This window comes from Schistosoma haematobium, chromosome 4, assembly GCF_000699445.3.
Source record: "Schistosoma haematobium chromosome 4, whole genome shotgun sequence".
NCBI lineage: Eukaryota > Metazoa > Platyhelminthes > Trematoda > Strigeidida > Schistosomatidae > Schistosoma > Schistosoma haematobium.
This window is the reverse complement of record NC_067199.1, coordinates 44,031,716-44,054,273: the sequence shown is the minus strand read 5'-3', so window position 1 is coordinate 44,054,273 and position 22,558 is coordinate 44,031,716. Positions and strand designations below refer to the sequence as shown.

Here is a 22,558-nt window from a genome sequence, read left to right as displayed (position 1 = left end):
AATCGGTTATATAAAGTATTTCATTGACTGCATAATTATTGTAAGCAAAGATGGATAGTGTCTAGCAGAATGCGCGTTTCACCCGATTTAGGACTCGTCAGCTGGATGTACCTGCATCTCACAACTGATGTTTAATCCAGTACTCAAACCTAATACTGTCCACTTAGAACGCCATCACGTTATCCACATAGCCATTGAATCCTGATAATCACGGGCTTATGCAATAGGAGTGAAGTGGAAATTCACTTGGTATAGTTTACTTGATACTTTTCATAAATGTCTAGGACTATAATTAATCAATCTCTTATTTCGATAATGATATTAGAAGACGAAGATTATCAGAACTATGTGAGTAGACGAGAAGATGGTTCAGTCAAGCGATCTATTTTTAGAAAACCAACGTGGACAGGTCAATATCTTAATTATTATAGTTATTGCCCTGTGCAATACAAACGTGGTTTGATAAGGTGTCTTTTCAACAGACTCGACCGTATTTGTACAAATGACGCCATTGATGATGAGGTTAAGTTGTTAAATAAAACATTAATAGAAAATGGCTATACTCTGAAATTCATAAATAGATGGAAAGTCCATGGTACAGCGAGACCTACTGTAGCCTCGGTAGAGAAAAAGCCTGTCTACATCACATTACCGTTCAGAGGTGATTCAAATAGCCTTTTATCGAAACAACGACTTAAATCAGTCATCAATAAAACGTATTGCGCAGCAAAGCTCATTATCAAAGAAAGAACAAGGTGCATGCTTCATTCAAAACCTAAAGTACATGGAAACGATTGCGTCACATCCCATTGTGTTTACCAATTTAAATGTGTATCTGGCCACACATACATAGGGAGGAGCAATCGTGATCTTAACATTAGGGTGAGTGAACATCTACCCAAATGGCTTCAGAAACAAATACAATCAAGTGACCCAATAAGAGCAGAGGATAAACATCCATCATCCTCTATTGCTAAACATATAATTGAAACAGGTCACAAGATTGATCTAAACTCAGCGTTTGTAGTGTTGTATAAAAGTGTAAAAGGGTGTATACTAAGGTTTATTGAAGCTTTAGCCATACGAAAATTCAAACCCTCTTTGTGTGTTCAAAAACAGTGTGTTCTTACCTTAAACCTACCCTGGTAATATTGACTTATTATCCAGAGTGATTAGGTTTCGCTTTGTGTTCACATTATTATCATTATCTTTATCTCCTCTTACCCCCATTCCCAGTCTAATTGACCTTTTATTTTTATATATAAATGCTCTTAACAAGTATATGTGTGATCAGATTGTTCGAAATGTATTGCGCCAATATATCACATAGTTCTGATAATCTTTGTCTTCTTATTACATTATCGAAATTTATCAAAGGGACTATTCGTTTCAATCTCTTATTGGCATATTATTCATACTGTATGTATTACTTCGATATTCTCTTAAATCAAAAACTTTATAACATAAAAATAGATACAAGAATACAATATCACCAAGTGAATGTTTACTATTTCTTATGTGTTTAAATTATCATCTACATATAATGTATTAAATGATCAATAGTTTCAATATCACTGATCATTGAACATTGTTTCTATGTGGATTCATATTACATAACGTTTACAAATAGCATATTTATTGTTTCAACAAAAAAAAAATGTTTTTTTTCCTTTTTTTGAATCAATAATTTTTTTATTTTTTTGAATCAATAATTTTTTTTCTTTTTTTTTCTTAGAAATCAAAATGATCGATTTAATGATGACAACACTGAGCTTTATGTTTTGTAGGTTTTTCACGTAAAACAACATTATTCTCCTTAACACTTAATTGATTGGAATTTTTTTCGATAATCTAAAGAGAGAGAGAGGGAAAGAAAAGAGAGAAGAATTATTTGATAAATGAGATATACAAATTGATGGAAAGAAAAGATGGTGTGTGTGTGTGGGGGGGGGTAAAGTAAATCGTCAGAATATATAAAATTATAATGGATTGAGGGTACTTATGTAGTGAACAAGAATACAGGTAGGGATAACCAAATGTATTTGTTGGGACCCGAGAAACATAATGAATGATAACTTTGGGATCCTTTATGGACCAATACTAAACGTATATTTCTATTGTATAATTATTAAATAACTAAGTTATTTATATTCGTGTTCCTCTTACTATAAGCTTTATTTTGACCTATGAACCATTAATATACATTTTACCATTCTTGAGTTATACCCAGTATATTGATTACTACCTCCCTCATTCACATCCACATCTGGCTATTTCTTGTACAAATGTTTCATATTTTGTTGTTACGTTGTGGTCGGTTTGTTTGGTATATAAACTCAGTATGCTTGAAATATAGTGATTCATATCTCAGAGGCTGAGACTTGTGTTCTGGACTAAACTGGCTGGGCTAGACAGGAAAGCAGGATCAATCAGGACTCTAGGTTGTTCTCACGTGTTTTAAGCGTCTTTGGTCCGATCGATAATACGCTGTGCTCTAATCTACAGTCACAAGATATAACAGTATTTTAACACAATATTACCGAATATCTTAATAAAATCTAAAAACTATACAATGAATATTTTCATTTGCAAAATATTAGTCAATCATCTCAGACTTCATTATTCCTCTGTTTCCACCCCGATCATTCACTGTTCTCGTTCTCGTTCGTTTTAATCTTCTGCCTTCAGGCATTTCACTTTCGAATGATTATATATACTACTTATATCTATCGACATCAGTAGCACATACCACACTCATAGTACTGAATATTGAATTATTTGTGTCACATTAAACTTAACATACTCTTGTTACCAGTATATTTTTACTCTGTTATTAGTCATACTATCCAGAACACTTATTTCATCGTATTTAGTCCTTATCGTCTGGATTTGACGACATTCTAATGTTAATATTTATGATGAAACTTGAACCAAGCAACAATCGCTACAGTTACTGGGCCCATGTGGCCAATAAATTGTCCAATGTTTATGATATTTTCGGAGAATCTATTAAAAAAGGGTGTATATATATATACCAACTGAAACTGATCAAATAAGATTTTAAATTCCAATAACACGATAATATACCCTTTTGGAAATAAGCAAGTCAGTGACGGATTGAACTCTATAACTTGATGGTTGACCCGTTGGAGTTTCAAGCGCTAGATATTGTGTCCAAGTCTCATTGAGAAAATCAACACATGAATGTAAGATTTGATTAGTTAAAATGAGTTTTTACTCACTATGACAAACATCATTTAAATAATATTAATTATAATATTCGCAATCTTGAATCAGTCCATGTTAATTTAAAACATTCCCAGAATGTGTTCTCAATGTTATCCATGTTTACAGATTTGGTTAGAAGTGAACATCTTAGATGTGCACTTCGTATTCATTAAATAACAGTGAAACATGAAGTAATTTTTATTGGGTTCAAGTTTTTATTCGAATTATTTTCTCTGGCTAGCGTTTTCTTTTTTAACTTGGACAGGACAACACTATGGAGGCTTTTTCTACACTACGGCGTACCTGAGAAGATAGTCAATATCATACGGAATTCTTATGATGGATCAAATTGCAAAATCATGCATGGAGGACAGCTCACAGACTCGTTTTAGGTAAAGACCAGTGTCAGTCAAGGTTGCTTACTTTCAGCCCTTCTCTTCCTACTAGTGATCGACCGGATTACGAAAACATCAACATCCGGGGAGAAACACGGGATACAGTGGACAGCTAGGATGCAGCTGGATGATCTAGACATCGCAGATGATCTAGCTCTTCCATAGCATACGCAACAACAAATACAGGAGAAGACGACCAGTGTAACAGCAGCAGTAGGTCTCAACATACACAAAGGGAAAAGCAAGATTCTACGATACAACACAGCATGCACCAATCCAATCACAACTGATGGAGAAGATTTGGAAGATGTAAAAACCTTTACATATTTGGGCAGCATCATTGATCAACATGGTGGATCGGATGCAAATATGAAGGCGCGGATCGGCAAAGCAAGAGCAGCATATCTACAATTGGAACTCAAAACAATTGTCAACCAACACCAAGGTTGGAATTTTCAAAACAAATGTCAAGAGAGTTCTACTGTATGGGGTGGAATCTTGGAGAACTACGAAAGCGATCATCCAGAAGATACAAGTGTTTGTTAACAGTTGTCTGCACAAAATACTTCGGGTCCGTTGGTCAGACACTACCAGCCACAACCTACTGTGAGAGAGAACAAACAAGATCCGAGCGGAGGAGGAAATTCGAAAGAAGCTCTGGAGGTGGATAGGACACACATTGAGGAAAGCACCCAACCGCGTCACAAGGCAAGCCCTCACTTGAAAACCTCAATGCCAAAGAAGAAGAAGAAGACCAAAGTACACATTACGCTGAGAAATGGAGACAGACATGAGGAAAATGAACAAAAATTGGATAGAACTGGAAAAGAAGGCCCAGGACAGAGTAGGCTGGAGAATGCTGGTCGGTGGCCTATGCTCCATTAGGAGTAACAGGCGTAAGTAAGTAGGTCAAGTCTTTGTGGAAATAGAAACAATGATATTCGGATACATCCAAATGGTTAGTTTCAACTAAGATGAAGCGTACATCCTAGATTGCACTGATATCTATTAGCACAAAATACATAAACATACCTAATTATTGTATAACTGGTAACGATTTTATCTTGCAAATTCTGACGTCATATGCATTTTCTGTTTTCATTTCATTTTACATTAAACAACTGTAATTCATAGTTGTTTACATATTTATCAATAGAATTAACATTGTTTCTAGTTACTATTTTTATTACAAATGACATGATACCTAAGTAAATTCCATAGGAATTATATTCTTCTGTCTTAAAATCAATTCATTCACACTTTCATCATAACTAATCCTTGTTTAGAAAAATTATTATATTAATTATTCGGAGGTAATTCCTAGTTTTCTGAAACATCAGTTCCTTTAGAGATTGTAGGTACGTTTTGTAGATGAGTGTCAACTAACTTTAAAAACGAGATCAGTTGCGATATCCTATCAACTACCTTCAACTATCTAGTATTTTAACATTGTACACACAATGTTAAATCCATTAAATTAGTGGTTACATTATAATTGGATTGATAAATTAAAAAAAGTGTTAAAGGACTAGACATATATCAGATGGGTTTTGTGGATATTATAGTGATTTCATTGGTTAAGATCATGAGTCAATTGAAGTTAGATCATCATGGAAAACCTGGAAGCACTGGACGGTCGTTTCGTCCTATTCTGGGACTCCTCAGCAGTGCGCATCCATGAACTCGCCCCCTGCGAGACTCGAACCCAGGACCTACTGGTTTCGCGCGCGAGCGCTTACACATATATTGAATCAGTAATCAATCAATTGTGAAATTTATTTAAATTTTGTTAGAGTTTATGTTACCTTATTGTTGATATTTAAGACTGGATTTAATTTATATGTACTGATATATAAGATCCTTAATCTGATGACTTGATAGTATGTCCAATTTAAAGTTTAACATATATATTTTCAGGTTTTAGCTAAGACTTAAATTCAGAAAGTAGATTTCATCCTATTCGTGCTCCCTTATCCATACAACTCATTTGTGAAATAATTCACTAACTTTTAAAGTGACAATTTTCAATTCACTTGGTATTATTTGGCTTGTATCTTCCCAATGAGGTTTAAGACTGCAATTGATCAGTCTGTTATTGGCATATATGCATACTGTGCGTATGCCTCGATATTGCCTTAATTCACAAGCTTTTAGTAAGCAATCATGGATAGTGGCTAGCAGTGGAATCCAGGACGCGGAGTACGCACAGTATGCACATATGCCGATAACAGACTGATCAATTGCAGTCTTAAACCTTAATGGGAAGATACAAGCCAAATAATACCAAGTGAATTCAAATTTACCCCATTGCACAAGCAAGTGGCTATCAGGACTCAATAGCTAAGTGGATAACGCGATGGTGTTTGAAGTGAATGGTACTGGGTTCGAGTCCCGGAGTGAAGATCAACTCTGAGATGCAGGTACATCCAGTTGACGAGTCCCAAATGGGACGAAATGGGCATCCTGGATTCCACTGCTAGCCACTATACATCATTGCTTACAAAAAGATAATTTTCAATGTTGGTATATCATAATTGGATGAAAGTATATTCAGCTGACAAGTTTCAAATCGGATAAAATTCACGAATTTTGGATCCCACTATCAATTATTAGTATTTTCATAATAATTTACAATCAATTATAAATTTATATATAACTAGGGCGACCAGGATGGATTCACGAATGAATTTTGAACTCTTCAATTCTCATAGTCAGAATGATATTTTTAACCATTGAAGATGAATTCACTGCTTCATATTGTCGATAAAACTTATTCACTACCCTATAAAACAGCGAAATTTATTATTTATCTGAACACATAAATATTGGTACAAAGGGGCATTGAATACATATGCACCACACAAATCACTTGATTTGTGTGTGGGTTGTGATACTGCCCGAGTGCCCAGACCAAAGTAGGTGGTTTTCTTAAGGGGGCTACACCTGCAGCCTTCGGCCTAAAGATCTGATCCACAAGGCACTGAAGCAACGTCAGAAGATGCAATCCTATGATAACCCCGTAAAACAGCGAAAAGAAACATTACTTATGAAAAGTGTATTCTCTTGATCAGTTTATTCATTATTTCAAGTTAAATTTAGGTTTTAAATATGAATGAAGATTAGTTAACTGATAGCAATCAATGTTTAGTTCCTAAGTAAAGATGGATAGTGGCTAGAAGTGGAATCCAGGATGCGCGTTTCGTCCTATTTGGGACTCGGCCACCGCTAGCCACTATACATTTTTGCTTATAAAGTTTGTGACTTTGGACTATTTCGAGGCAATCCGTACAGGATACACATATGCCAACAAGAAACTGATCTACTGCAGTTCTAAATAACAATGGAATGATACATGTAAAACAACACCATGTGAATTTAATGTTTAGTTCCGATTATTGAATATTTATCGTTCTGTAGATTAGCAAAAATAGACTATATCTTACTCAACTATATGATGGGTAGTTAATATTCTTTCATAAAAATTTCAGAACTATGCTTTGTTTTTGTCAGTACTCTTCAATAAAATACGTAGTCATAATTATGAAAAGTACTAAATTATAATATTTGAACTACTGGTTACAAACTCAATAAACTAGAGTTGACACATTTTCCTGAAAGGTAAATGGCCGTCAAATGCCCTGGCATGGCCGAGATTAGGGTGGACCCACCCTCCCTCTAGAAATACTCTCACACGGCCACGCGTATACAGCCTCTGCCAGGGAAGTCCTACTCACTGCCTTCTCATGGTGGGGGTGTTGTTTACAAAATTGAAAGGACGAAAAGCGAATGTAAGGCGCTTTAACCGGATCCCAAACCAAATCAATGGTGCACATGGGCTTTAGTATCCTGCGGGAACAAATGGCCTATGAACCAATCGTTGGTCACCGGCTACCATGGGACTGCATCTCCTCACGATGCTCCACTGCCTTGTAGGTCAGACCCTTATGTCAAAGGCTCTGTGTGTGGTCCCCTAAGAAAACTACCTGCTTTGGTTTGGGCACCCGGACAGTATCACAGCCCTCACACAAATCTAGTGAGATCTGTGTGGCGCATATGTATCTGGTGCAACCTTGTACCAAATTCTATGTGTTCAAATAAAAAAATGATCCTATATCCAATCTCTGACAAAGTCTTTCATGTGGATTACTAAATAGTCCACACTAAGATTATGTATCTATCTAACATCCAATGCTTATTTAATTAAGATTAAGCTATATTGTTAATGTCAATGTTATATTGATATTGTGTATATTAAATGGTTATTATATAATAATCTATATTATTGTGTATTGATTGAAATGAATTGAAGATTTTCTACTAGACAATAATGTGATCTAATTTCTAGGCTAAATATTTACATGTGACATTCAAATCAATGTCATGTTAAAAATGGAAACAATTAAATTTCACCTTTACCTAAACAAACGGTTAACAGTTAAAAATAATATGATTACATAACAGGCAAGACTCTAATTTGTGGACGAGCCAATCAAAGGCGTTTTAAAGATTTCAAGGTTACGGCCACAACTTCAGTGCTTAATGCTAACGTACTATCGGTTCACAGGGAATTTTGTACAAAACATGATAATTGAGCGGCTATAGCAAATAAAACGGCGGGACTATAATTTGTGGATGAATCAATCAGGTATAAGATAATAGATCTCGGATTTTAACGCGAGAGCCTTTCATCCATTTGGCTAAATAAATTTCGGGCATTATAGCTGATGTCAATTCGTGATGAAAACCCCATATATAATTCGTAACTAAGGCAAATTACGACAATTATTACGAACTGGATAAGAAAAGCACGAGTAACATTGGCCGCAACCAGGTACTACAACATATACGGATATTTGGAGAGCGTACAGACTCCTACATAGTCTTGGTTATGTGCATCGTGTCGTTATCCATAAGTAGTATTTTGTGTACTCAACAACCGGAGTGCACACAAACACTATTGAAGCTATGTGGTCGAGGCTGAAAGAGTATTTGAGACTTTATCATGGCTCGAGAGGCCGACTATTCTTTAGTCGTATGGATGATTTCCTCTACTGCATGCATTACGATTTTAGAACGTCTGAACCTCTTTCCAACCCTGACAAGTTTTTGAACCACTTATAAGAAATGTATCCACTTTATTTCCTTGGTTTTGTATAACATATTTTTACTCTATACTGACTGTTTGCTGATTGGCTAATATTTCTCAAGGTTACTTAAGATTCGTTCAAAGGTTGTCCATAAATTAGAGTCTCGCCGCTCATTCTTTTACTAAACGACTTGTTTTGGGTTGAATCTTTAGGAGTAAAGTACCAAGACATATAAAGCCAATGAATAATTATCACAGATAGTGTGTAGGAACTGACATAAAATATAAACTGTCAAAGTATTTCAATTGGATTGGTTGAAGTCAGACAGTTATGTCGTCGGATGCCAGCTCAGTGGACTAGTGGTTAGGAGTTCGCTCGTGATACCGGAGGTCCTGGGTTCGAATACCGCGTTTGTGATTGTGCATGCGCACTGCTAAGGAGTCCTATAATAAGACGAAATGACCGTCCATTGCTTCCAGGTTCTCACTGGTGGTAAAATATTATTTTTGATAAATAATTTCAAAACTGTTTCATTGAATATTAAGGAGACTTTAATCATTTCAATCAGTTAATTATCTAGTCAGGACAAATCTCAGATTAGTGGAATTAGTGACAGTATCAGTTATAGTAGAAAACGTTAGGCATAAGAAATATGGTTCGAGAAGAAAGAATGAATATGCCGAATAAAGAATTATAGAGTTAAAATTCAAGAATTGGGGGAAAAAAGGGTGAATTCATATGCAAAATTGTGATGAATTTCGGGACACGTCTACCAGTATCTTCGCTTTTTGGCTATGATAATTGCACTGACTTCAAGCAGGTGATCTGCAACTGCAAATATGCCACAGTTTAATAGTTAATGACTTCACGGGCTGACATTACTTTTGGTTTGCTCCCATAATCTTTCTTCCAACTTACCCTTATACCAGAAAACACCGCATATCGATGTATACGATGTTTGGACATATGTATTAAATATCGCAATCACAACAGTCGATGAAAGCTTCACACCCTCATCAACTGGTTTGTCATACCTAATAAATACCATCTGCCTAACCTCAGCATCGTGCTGTCAGTGGTCCAAACATATTCAAACAATGCTTGGAAGAAACTCTTGATCAAATACTAGTAACTTATCGAAATTCCCTATTTTTTATAAGTTACGTGGTTGCGCCACAGGATTGAGCTGTACTATTCAGATTGTAGCGTTAAAGCCTGTACGGTGTCTGGTTCCTCTGCTAAACGGGGTTGAGCTGTACTGTTTGGGTTTTTGCGTGAAAGTCTGGATGGTGTCTGGTTCTCCTGAAAACCAATGTAAAATTACCCTGGCCCACAAGGGTATATTATATAACTGTGTGTAAACTAACGTTCCATGATGATAAAATAAGACAGAGCAAACTGGTACGCAGTAAACTCGTTCTTTAGTTTCCAAACGAAATTCTCTCTTAGAATACAAGGGATGAAATTTAGCAAAAGTCAGCTAGGCTTCCCGAATCCGTTCCGAGATCTTGCCAGGTGACAGTTTAGTAGAACTGATGAGGCTTTCAAGATAAATGAAGTCGTTGTGGCATTCACCTACTTCGCTTCATACCCTAAAATGGACGTACTGATGCAAATAAGTTCCGGAGCAGGATTTTACATTTATTTGGAGGGAATCTTACCCTAATCATTGTTTCTTAATGCCGTTAGAAAATTTTCTCAGTGTCTTCAGGCAAAGACAGCATTTATGTTTACTAAAAAGTTAAATAAAGATAGACAAACCGGATAACCTCAAAGGACATATTTTACAGTTAACAATTCTTCATATGATCTTACCTTACCACTAGTTTTCATGTGAAGAGCCTGTACAAGGTTAATGTACTTCGATAGTACACTGTTCAGTAACAAACACTTCTATAAAGCCTATCGATCAACAATTCATTTGATTGCACACTTTTGTATTTCACCGTTGCTCATATTAATGAGTATAGCTGAATAATCATTGTTTTAGTGTGTACATTCTGGTGAGATTGCCTCAATAATACTTTTAATTATAAGTTTGAATAAAACTGGATTATGGTGTAGCAATAGAATTTATAAACCTCTTACTGTCCTATTTGTAACTCTTCAACTGTATGTATTTTCATCTCACTGTCGATATCCACATTGAATTTCAAGCCCAATACTTATTTCTGCAAACACTAACTCCTTACTCACTAAGTTATGAAATGCATATAGACACTAAATTGTCTAACTGCTAGTTACAATACAGCTTGACCGAAAATTGTGAATAATTGAGAGGATGAACATTATTTCATTGAGCCTGATTAGTTGTGATCCTTTAAATCAACAACGGGAAAATACAAATAGCTTACTACCTGTTAGACGATTTGATAAGCATCATAATTTAGTAAGTTATTGGATAAGAGGACATTCAAAGTAATAAATACCAGGCTTCAATTCCAGTTTGAACATCAACTTTGGACTGCAACTACATTTGGCGGATAAGTCTCAGACAAAACTAAATTCACAGCTTAGATTCAACTGCTTAAAATGATCTGAATTTAAGAAATAGATTGTAACCTAATGTAATTATTGTCTCGCTAAAATAGTTCAAAGAAATATTTCATTTTATACACGAATTTCTTACTTTATCCATAATAAAAATAAAACCATGATTGTACTTATGTGGTGTGTGCTAATGATATCGACAGATATAAGTAGTATGTATCATCAATCGAAAGTGAAATGCATGGAGGTAGAAGGTTAAGAAGATCGAAGAAACGATATCGAGAACAGGGAAAAATTGGTGTGGAAATAAAGGAACAATCAAACCTGAAGCTATTGATTGACATTATGCCAATGAAGCATTTACTTTATGATTCTCAGATTTTATTAAGTGATCCTGTAATTTTGAGTTCGATTACGCTTGGTTGTCTCCACTGGTGTTCTCGTTTACTAAACTTCAATTGGAATTCTAAGTAAGGGTCATTTCACTTTTAAGATATTTTGAATATATGGTCAAAGATGTTAATAATACCTTATAGCATAAATTGTTTAGCTTTTGTTTCGATTATATATCAAAGTTGGAGTTAAGAGCAACCAGAAGCGTGAGTCAAGGTTTGAAACTAAGGATCTATCGATCTTATTATAGGACCTATAAATCCCATGTTTGATGGGATATGAAGTCTTGAGTGCACGTTACTAGAAGGTCTCATCTGTTAACGAAATCTCTTATTACTGAAACGAGGCTTCCAAATTGTTTTCCAGCTGATATCAGTTCATTGTGACAAATTACCTCAAATTAAACCCTCAACCTTGATTATTGGGTACTTGTAACCAAGTGGTTTATTATTGTTAAAGTCTTCTTTGTTATGTAGAATCAAAAGTATCGATAAAACATTAAAATTGATGGTACATAGGTCTTCATATGATGAGGAAGAATTAAGTCTAACAGTTATGGTTTAATTCATTGGGGAACAAGTAGTCAACAAAGCCGATATCCTTCAATCATTCACCACACTTAATCATATTATTTTCCCGTCAATAGTTTGTATATAAGTATGCTATTTTATGAGCTAGAAGACCTATTCATCTAGCTAACGATCTTGTTTTTGATCATAACTCCTTCGCGATTTGAGTTAATAATACAATCTCATGAACAGCTATCACTTAACCAAATCGTATCATTAGGATTCATTCGTCAGTTAGTAGTCTATCTGTTCACATCTCAATAATCCAAAACGCATTCGTTAATGAAGTTCTCTCCAGTTTAAACTACTTGACTTCAAAAGGTTCACGTCAATAACCTTTCATGTTTATCACAACACTTATTTTGTTAATAAATGTAATATATAACCTTATTATTATGATCAGTATTGATAATTACAACTGATATCAAACTTGAATTCATGAGTCAATTGTATCTAGACCACCATGGAAGACTTGGAAGCATTGGACGGCCGTTTCATTCTAGTATGGGACTCCTCAACAGTGCGTATCCACGATCCTGCTCATGGGATTAGAACCCAGGACCTATCGGTCTCGAGCGCTAACGCGAGTTAGGATTTAAACACTTACTGTAAGTGAGAGGTATTCATAGTTGATTTTATGCCCAATTTTTGTTTAAAAATTAGTTTTTTTTCTGTTAAACATGTTAATAACAGTGTTAATCACAAGATATCAATTTAAATGGTAAGCGATATTAGAATTTTCACTGGTTGAAATCATGAGTCAGTTGAAGCTAAACCACCACTGGACGGCCGTCCCGTCGTAGTATGGGACTCCATACACCATTGTTTTCAGTGAGTTGATATCTGACAACCGACCTGGTTGAACTCCACGGGTAACGGCTTCTCACTAGAACTCCAGGAGTGGCTTCAAGAGATAATCCTAGTATGGGACTCCTCAGCACTGCGCATCTACGAGCCCACCCCGGCCCAGTAGTCTAGTTGGTTAAGCGCCTGGCACGAGACCGATAGGTTCTAGGTTCGAATCTCGCGGGGGGAGGGATCGTAGGTGCTGCTGAGGAGTCCCATACTAGGACAAAACGGCCGTCCAGTGCATCCAAGTTTTCCATGGTGATCTAGCTTCAATTGACTCATGATTTCAACCAGTGAAATTTCTAAAATCTCCAAAAAACCCATTCTGATATTAGAATTGTTTCCTTCCACTGCTAAGATACTTGTAATTGAATAATATGCAATGAAGCAATTTATTAACTTGTTCAGTTTGAATTTATGAAGTTGAATTCTTGGAGGTAATTGATAGGAAACCCTGCGACTAGATGTCATGTCAGTTAGCACTGATTGATTAAGGCTCACCTATAATCTTCAAGGCACTGATATTCCATGTTAATTTAAATCCACAATACTAAGATACACAATCCAAGAAATCATGATTGAATTATTCGGTCCGCTACTTACTTAATGAAAAACCGAGATATTTACACTGATTGGTTAATGAGTATCGATTAGTATCATGTTTGTCCTATGGGGCTTTTTCAAATCGTATTTTTAGATCACTTATTTCAAACGTTATATTTACAGATGATGTGAAGCAGCATATTAAAATGTAATTTAGAAAATATTCAAAGTAAGCACTAGTAAGTTGTCAATCGTAAATGTCAAGTCTGAATGATACCTAAGACAGATTTAATGTTATGAATGGTCTTAAGTTAAGTAACGATTGGAAATCATGCGACACTGGATAATTATTTCATTCTAGTATGAGCTTTATGAGTAGTCTGCAACCTTAACCATATCAGGGATCTGAAATAAGGACTTCAAGTTACATCATAAACAAATTGACTTTATATCATTAAACTGATAAATAATAGTTTACGATTTTAACTTCAATCAATTCACGGCTTGTTGTAAGTAATTAATCGGAGTCAACCAAACAGCTCTACTGGCCAGGCATGTTTTCAGCGTATATCCACATAAATAGAACCCAAATTACTAGTCAATGAGCATCCATTTGAATGAGCTCCTTTTTATAGTGTAGGTCATGGAACATCAAGCTACAGTTCATTGACTACTCAATGGCTAATAGCACGTGAAGCTATCGTTTTTGTCTGTAGAATTATCATATAAAGTATAAGAAGCGTTGAAACCATAGATATTCCCCGATCTCTAGAATCGATAGGGTCTTTAGTCTCCCTGATGCTGCTCTCAACATCTTAAGGCATTGTCGTATGAATGCTTCTTAAACTTTTTTTTACTACAGATTTAATTTTGTTTAGACAAACCCCTCTATAAACAGAAGTTCTTGAACTGTAGTTTATAATTATCTTGATGTAGTCCCAGGTCATTACTAACATCATTTTAAATTGCACAATCCACACAAGAATAAACATTCCTATAATTGTGTTTGAATACTCTTGTTATAAAAATCATTATTGACATTCAAAACAAAGATGGATGTTGGCTAGCATTGGGAACCAGGATGTGCGTTTCGTCCTATTTAGGACTTTGTAGTTGGATGTACCTACATATAAGAGTTGATATTCACTCCAGCACTCGAACCTAGTATCGTTCTCTTCAAACGTCATCCTATTATGCACTAAAGTTGTGCAATGGCGGGGAGGGGAGGAAACCTTTAATCCATTGATGTTTAAGGCCACAGTCGATCAATCTCTTATTGACATAATATAAGCGATAATACTAGTTGATTATTAAGAAAACAAAGAATATATATATATATATATATATATATATATATATATATATAACTTACCAAATGTACTAATGTAACGAATGCTTGTCTAACATGAAGACCAGTTTTTGCACTAGTTTCCAAATATACACAATTAATACTTTTAGCATATTCTTCAGCTTTTTGTATAGATATAGCACGTGCTGGCTATAATAAGAATGATTATTTTGTTTTTAGAAAGAATAAATAGAATTGAATAAATACCTACTAAATCATTTTTATTACCAATAATCACTTTAACTAATCTACTACCAGAATATTGTTCAATTATTTTAACCCATGTGTTTAATTCTTCAAAACTTCTTTGACAACCAACATCATAAACTGAAAAAGAAAAAAAAATAGTTAAGGTCGATTGTTACTTTGTCATGGTCAAAAAAAGTGATGAATGTTTCTGGTGAGATCTATAATTTATGGACGATCTTTAAGTGATACCAAAATGAGTTTGCCCCCCTCCCAAATGCCCTGGTACAGACGAGAATGAAGAGAATCAGCTCTCCTTCTCCAAATGCTCTCACATGGTCACGTGCATACAACCACTGCCACAGAAGTTCTACTCACTACCTTCTCGACTCAAGGGTGTTGTTTACGAAGTTGAAAGGAGGAAAAGTGAATGTCCGGCGCTTTAACCAGGTTGGTGGACACGGCAAGTTCACCTAGGAAAGTTGAAAAACCCTCATTCCAAACCAATGGTGCACATGGGCTGGCCCCAGTATCTTGAGAGAAAAAATGGCGTATGAACCAATTGTTGGTCACTGGCTACCATGTGACTGCATCTCCTAATGTCATGATACTATTCAATCAAATAAGTGAGTGAATTTCGCGCCAAAATCCAATACCCTTTTATCTTAAATTTGATTGGTTCATTCATACATTATAATCTAATCATATTTCTTGATACCTTTCTATACTTACCTACTAAAGCACCTTGTGCATGACGAAAATATGAAGGAGACATATGATTTTTAAATCTTTCTGTACCAGCTGTATCCTTAATTGTATTTAATTGAATACAAAAGAAAAATGTATTTACCCAAATGTAAAGTTTAATTAATTCACCATTCAATCTCATTTCATATAATTTTAAATCGGTACCAATTGTAGAGACTGGTTCATTTTCATCAGATCCTTTAGTGAATGATTTTAATAAACTAAACAATTAATAAGTAGTATTTATAAGTAGTATGAATTGAAAAGATAAACATACCTTGATTTGCCAACATTTGAATTACCCACCAAAATAATTTTAATTCGTTTACTTATATTATTACATTCATTAGTACCATCTAAATCAACAACGTTTGATTCCATTCTATGCTAAAATATAAATAAAATAATGATTGATAAATACTTTAAGAATATACAATTGTATGAATGAAGAAGATTCTTTTCAATAATTTCTCATCAAGTTCCACAATTAGAAATCCAAATTCATGCAGGTAAACTACTAGTAATGTTCTCCACACGATCAATAATCACTCTCAGGTTGAAAGATAAATTGTCTAGACTAGCCGCCTCTTTCTGTATCTATTAATTCAACGGCTCCTGTGGAGCAAGTTATATTTGCAGATGTTTTAGGAATTTGTACATTCGGGCTCGTCAGCACCTCCCCGTGTGGTTATGCAAAGGTGTAGTCAAAACGTTAAACAGCTCCATTTTAGACCGTCTAATTCAAACAGGACATACAGCCAACATGGAGCAATCTTTTGCAATAATCTATCGTGTTAACAGCAGTCTACCTAATTCCGTCAGACTGCGAATCCTACAGACAGCTGAAGCAATTGCTATTCGGATCAAAAAGCCAGAACTTTACATCCAAAAGAAATATGTCCAGCCACTCCTTTTATCACGGCCAACTTTGGGTCCAACTAGTTAATAATCAATTTCATAATATGGTGACGTAATTTGATTAATGTTCATTTTATGTCCCAAACTTATCTTACTATTATTACTGTTACTATTATTATTATCATTACACTTGATAACCTTTTTGAGGAGTTCATTCAGTATCCACCTCTAAATCTACTACATCTGGCCTAATTCATATTATTCTACTTATTACGTAATCTCTGATTTCTATTCCATTACTCTCTCTCCCATCCCATGTTGACCATATTTATTCTGATCATTTATCGCACAATTTCATTTCACTTATAAACTGAACCAAGTTAACAACTTCATATTAGTCAACCCCAACACTAACGATCTGATTTGATAACAAACAACAATTCTTAATTCATATAATACAATTTCCAAATGATGTACTCTGCCTTAAATCTGGTCAATTTTATGGATTATTAATTTGGATTTGTAATTGTAGATATTAGATGGGTTTTGTGGAGATTGTAGTAATCTCAATGGTTAAAATCACGAGTCAGTTGAAGCTAGACTACCATGGAAAACCTCGAAGCACTGGACGGCCGCCTCGTCCTATTGTGAAACTCTTCAGCAGTGCGCATCCACGACCTCGCCTCCTGCGAGATTCGAACCCAGGACCTACTGGTTCCGCGAGCGAGCACTTAACCACTAGACCACTGGTCTGGCCGGCATCCGACGGTGTTAATGTCCAACTTCAACTAATCCACGAAATTGAGCGACACATTCACCATTGTCTTCAGTGAGTTACTACCTCACAACCAACCTGGTTAAACTTCACTGGTCACTACTTCTCACCAGAACTCCAGGATATACCTCGTCAAGCCAGTCACTAGTGAGCATATGTTGATTAATATCAGATTGATTAATATCATGATCTTAACCATAGAAATTGTAGATATACGTGATGAGAAATTATTGAAAAGAATATTCTTCGTTCATACAATTGTGTTTTAATATAATGGGAACTTTAAGAATAGAAGTCATCAAAATCTTACTACTGTATTTCTACTCTTACTGTTACCTTTTGAGTAAGTTTGTAGCTATATGACTTGAGTAATTCAAGGAATAATAAGATGAAATGAGAGCATTGGATTCGAATAGTGATCACAATCTATCTATTATATATAACTAATGATAAAGTAGTTATGTTAGAGGTAATCCGCACAATATGTATATATCCATTCAAATTCATAGAAAAAAAGTAGTAAAACAACTTCATAGGATGAGTGATTACGTACTTACTTGCCTGTTACCTCTTGAGGAAGAACATGGGTCATCAACTAGCACTTTCTATCAAACCCTGTCCTGAGCAAAACTTTCTAATTGTTTCCAGTTGCTATTCGTTCTTTTCATGTCTGATTGATAGAGACAAGTCAGAAGTAATGCTAAGCTGATGCTATAGTCATTTTCACCGATGTCAACCAACAAGAAGTGGGTCTCTTTAACTTAGAAATATTTCACAACTGAGGTAATGAAATCGGTTAAAACATAGAATTTGTAGCTAGTCTAACAGTTTCTCAAGAACCATTACCAGTTGTACACTGATACCATTGTAGCCAATTACCCCATTTCATTGTGTGCTGAAATATTCACCTTGAAGGTTGGTCTGTCAATCCTTCTCATAACCATGAATCATTCTAGAAACAATTTCAGATTATATGTTAAATCTTTGCTACTGAATAGGACGAAGAGTTATCGTGAAGAACTCGCGAGGCAAAAACAATATGAGGAATTCATGAAGAGAAACCATTATCAAGTTTAACACTGTCACATTACCAACTCAACTATTATTCAGTGAATTACTAACAACGTGATTTGTTAGATAACTCACTGTTTGACAAAGTGAACAGAATCAAAACTCACTGATTTACATGTGTCGACATTCAATATGTAACAATGACATTGTCATTTCCAGTCTGATGAGGACGGAAAGTAATTGTTCTCAATAGTTTTGAACGTTTATACGAAGTATAGAAGTGTATTTCCATTGCCCTTTCCACATAATGTGAGATAAATTAATTCGGTTTTAAATTATGTGGCAAAAGTAGGAATTAGTTCCGTAATCCTCATTGACTCATCCCTACATTATAGTTTGAGTATAGAAGATTTGTAATTATTGTTCATCTAAATGACAGTGTTTCCCAAGTGTAATTTAAATGAATTCGTTTCCTTTATTGGACTCCTCAGTACTATCAACGTCTCTCTTAATTTTACCATCGAACAGAGATGTTTTAAATCAATAGTCGATTAAAAGTGGTTAAGAATAGTGAATTAATATCTCATGTCTGAAGTGAGTCAATTCACTACATAACACGAACATCATCCATTGCTAATGGCAATATTCATCTCACTGCATACATGATTGAATTTCATCCGTCACGACTTCACACTAAAATTCCTATAATCTCGCACAAACGCTCAATCCAGAAATGAAGCGAAACATTTATCATCAAACCTTCTATACTCGTCTATTGTGTGGTTAAATATCTGAGTTACAGAATTCGGTGGATTTGTTGTGAGGATAGTACAGATGAGGAATTGAACAGATCAAGGTTGATGACTGAACAGAATAGATATCTTAGTAATTTCGTCCGCTTGTCGGACATGACGAGTAACAAACTCGTGTGTTAGAGAACAACAAAGAAGCATGCGTTTGAGAAGGAAAGTAGGAAGAGAAGATGGGAGTGGATAGGTTAGGCTTCAGGGAAATCGCCAAACCGTACGATAAAGTGAGTCTTAATATTGAATTGCTAAGGTAAGAGGAGAAGAAGTAGATTAAGTAAAACCTTGTGTTGCGAATCGGAGGCAGCGATTAAAAGAATGAATAGTAATTGGCAAGAACAGACAATGAAATCTCTAGATAGTTTTGTTTTGTGATCGTTAGTCAGCGACCTATGTTCCACGAGGTTTAACAGGATTAACCAACTGAGCGAATAACTTCATAATGCAATACGTAACTGTACCGAAAACTATGACATGAACGTCCGCAGCTGAAACGAAAACACTTCACTTAAGACTTAATTTCAAATGTGATATAGTGAGTGAGATTTTAATATATTGTATAAACAGATTTATTAAGACGACATTCAATGCCTCTAAATACCACACAGTGCCTTCAATAAAACCATTTTGACTCAGCAATTTAAGAATAAGATACCAACGATGCATTCATCTAAGTGTGTTTATGAATTTAATTGTTCATTTGCAGCCAATTACGGTAACCCTACTCAAAGTTTCTTAACCTTATTCACTCGCAAACACTTGATAGCATTGTTAGAAAAAGTAAACACTAAATCTATTAACCGTTCCATTCTTCCTAGACTAATTGATCATAAACAAAACATCAGAGTTGAAAAATTCTTTCACATTTATCCATCAAGTTCCTAGCAATCTATTGAAAAGGCGCAATCTTAAACTTACTCTACATAACTGAAGCAATTTATGTTAATTAGAGAAAAGCTAACTTTTGTATACAATAAAAAGATACGTATAATCTGTTTGTTTACTTTGACCTGGATTCTTAGTTCCAAGTTTGTTCATTCTCCTTCATTATGATTTGCACTGTTTTCCATGACGTTTGTTTTTTAACTTGAATTGTATATCCTTGTTTCTTACTTTACATGATATGTTTATCAATTATTAATTTTATTACCATTATTATTATTATCCATAACAGCTACAGCATAATTTTAATGTACTGAAATAGTAACTTTAATCAGAAAGAGGCTTTGTAGAGATCTTAGTAATTTAATAGTTGAATTCATGAGTTAATTAAAGCTAGATCACAATGGGAAATCTGGAATCACTAGACGGCTTCACAAGATTCGAACCCAGGACCTATCGGTCTCGTGTGCGGACGCTTAACCTCTAAACCACTGAGTCGGCATGCAACGGTGGCCTAGCTTCAATTGACTCATGAATTCAACCATTAAACTTGAATATCAGTTATAAATAAGTAGTGATAAACTCACTTGATGTTGTTTGCTTGTGTCTTTCGATTGTTGTTTAGGACTTCAATTGATTAGACACTTGTTAGAATATGTGAATCTTTTGCGGATTGCCTCGATATGGCTTTGAGTCACATATATCAACAAAAGACTGATCAATTGCAGTCCTAAACAACAACCGAAAGATACAAACAAACAACATCAAGTGAAGTTAAACTTCACCTTATTACACCAACTCGTGGCTATCAGGACTCAGTAGTTAAGTAGATAACGTAATGATGTTTGATACGATCGATAGTGGGTTCGAGTCCCAAATTGAACATTAACTGTGGGATATATGTAGATCCAGTTGACGAAGCTCAAATAGGACATTACTATTTATGAATTACAAATCATCGAAAACGGAATTAAAGAAAACAAAAAAAACATTTAACTGTTAACAATGTAAATTACTTACTTTCTTGAATGAATCCAACTATTCAATAGAATGATCTTATAAGTTTTTCAAAGAATCATACATAAATTCTTGAACATATATAGATCATATACATATGCATAAAAAAGAAGTTTACACTGATATTGCAAAACTGTAATTAAACATTTCCATTGTTATATATATACATGTATATATGTATATCCATAGTAATAGTGTTAATGGATTTCATGTGACTTAATACCATGAATAACCACTAATCTAATCATAAACAATATTAATAATACATTCTTATTCTTGTATTAATTACTGTCGATCATTTAAAAGAATTCAATTTGTTTTCAAGAGAATTGAAAGAAGAAAATGAGTGTTTTTTTCCTTTTTTTCCTTTTTGTTGTTGTTGTCGTTGCTGGTGATCGACTGATTGATTGATTCATGTCGAGTTCTTGTTCTCTTTTTTTCTTTTTTCTTTATTTATTTGGATTTTCTATCTATGAAATCTGATGTTTTCTAGCTATAATTATATATATATATATATATATATATATATATATATATATATATATATATATATATATATATATATATATAGCTTTTTCATTAGTTTTGCATGATCAATAATGAAGTGTTTACTTGATAAGTTTATAGTCATTGAATAATTTAATGATACTTTATGGTTCCTTTTTTAAAGTTAATTGATTGAAAACCCTAAATACTGATTTTATATTATTTAATGATTATCACCGGGTAAGTAATAGTGAGGTTAGACGCCAGAGTATTAGGGAATGATGACGGTAAATCAGTTGATTAGGTTGTGAATCTTCATCGACTGAGATGGTTGAGCCACGTGTTACGTATGCCTGAACACCGATTACCACGACGTGCAATGCAAACCGGTATTGAAGATGGTTGGAAGAAAGTTAGGGGCGGCCAAACCAAAACTTGGCATCAGCTCTTGAAGTCACTAACTTCTAGTCTGAGTCATGTTGGTAGATGCAGACTACTCGGTTGGGGTCCGCGTGACTATCGTAACCAATGGTTGGAGACTGTGGGTGACATGGCTCAGAATCTATCACAATGGTGTAGGTGTATGCACTCTCTGTCTTCCCTTAAACTAAGAGATTAAAATCGCTTCATATCTTTTTTTCTACTAACTAATTCTTTCTTCCTTATATGCAATTTTACCCCCTCTGAATCAACTACTTTTATGAATCCAATGTTCATCTTGTTGTTTTAATGAGGTGAGGCAACTTGGACCGATGCATATATGTGCCTGGTCCTACGTTGTAGCTGACTGACTGACTGACATTATTGATGCAAATGATGCTTATATTTAGAGAGAGGTTTTGTGGATATTAGAATAATTTGATAGTTGAATTCATGAGTCAATTAAAG

General features: G+C 34.7%; 1 protein-coding gene across 1 annotated transcript; it reads right to left on the bottom strand.

Annotated features, from left to right (window-relative positions):
- Positions 1 to 1,490: 1,490 nt before the first annotated feature.
- Positions 1,491 to 21,321, bottom strand: RAB33A (Ras- protein Rab-33A). The gene is made up of 7 exons (XM_051219402.1): positions 21,188 to 21,321; positions 16,113 to 16,222; positions 15,939 to 16,056; positions 15,821 to 15,896; positions 15,114 to 15,229; positions 14,927 to 15,052; positions 1,491 to 1,851 (listed from the first exon to the last, which is right to left on the bottom strand). The coding sequence occupies exons 2-7, from the start codon at positions 16,214 to 16,216 to the stop codon at positions 1,753 to 1,755; spliced, it is 639 nt and encodes a 212-aa protein (XP_051067114.1). The 5' UTR covers positions 16,217 to 16,222; positions 21,188 to 21,321; the 3' UTR covers positions 1,491 to 1,752.
- Positions 21,322 to 22,558: the final 1,237 nt, after the last annotated feature.

Bases quoted from the DNA above. Each gene is read 5' to 3' on its own strand.
- RAB33A (XM_051219402.1), bottom strand. From the start codon at position 16,216: ATGGAATCAAACGTTGTTGATTTAGATGGTACTAATGAATGTAATAAT. The intron at 15,230-15,820 runs GTAAGTATAGAA...TTTCTTTTTCAG, and splicing joins TGCACAAGGTGCTTTAGTAG to TTTATGATGTTGGTTGTCAA. The intron at 15,053-15,113 runs GTAGGTATTTAT...TTCTTATTATAG, and splicing joins TTGGTAATAAAAATGATTTA to CCAGCACGTGCTATATCTAT.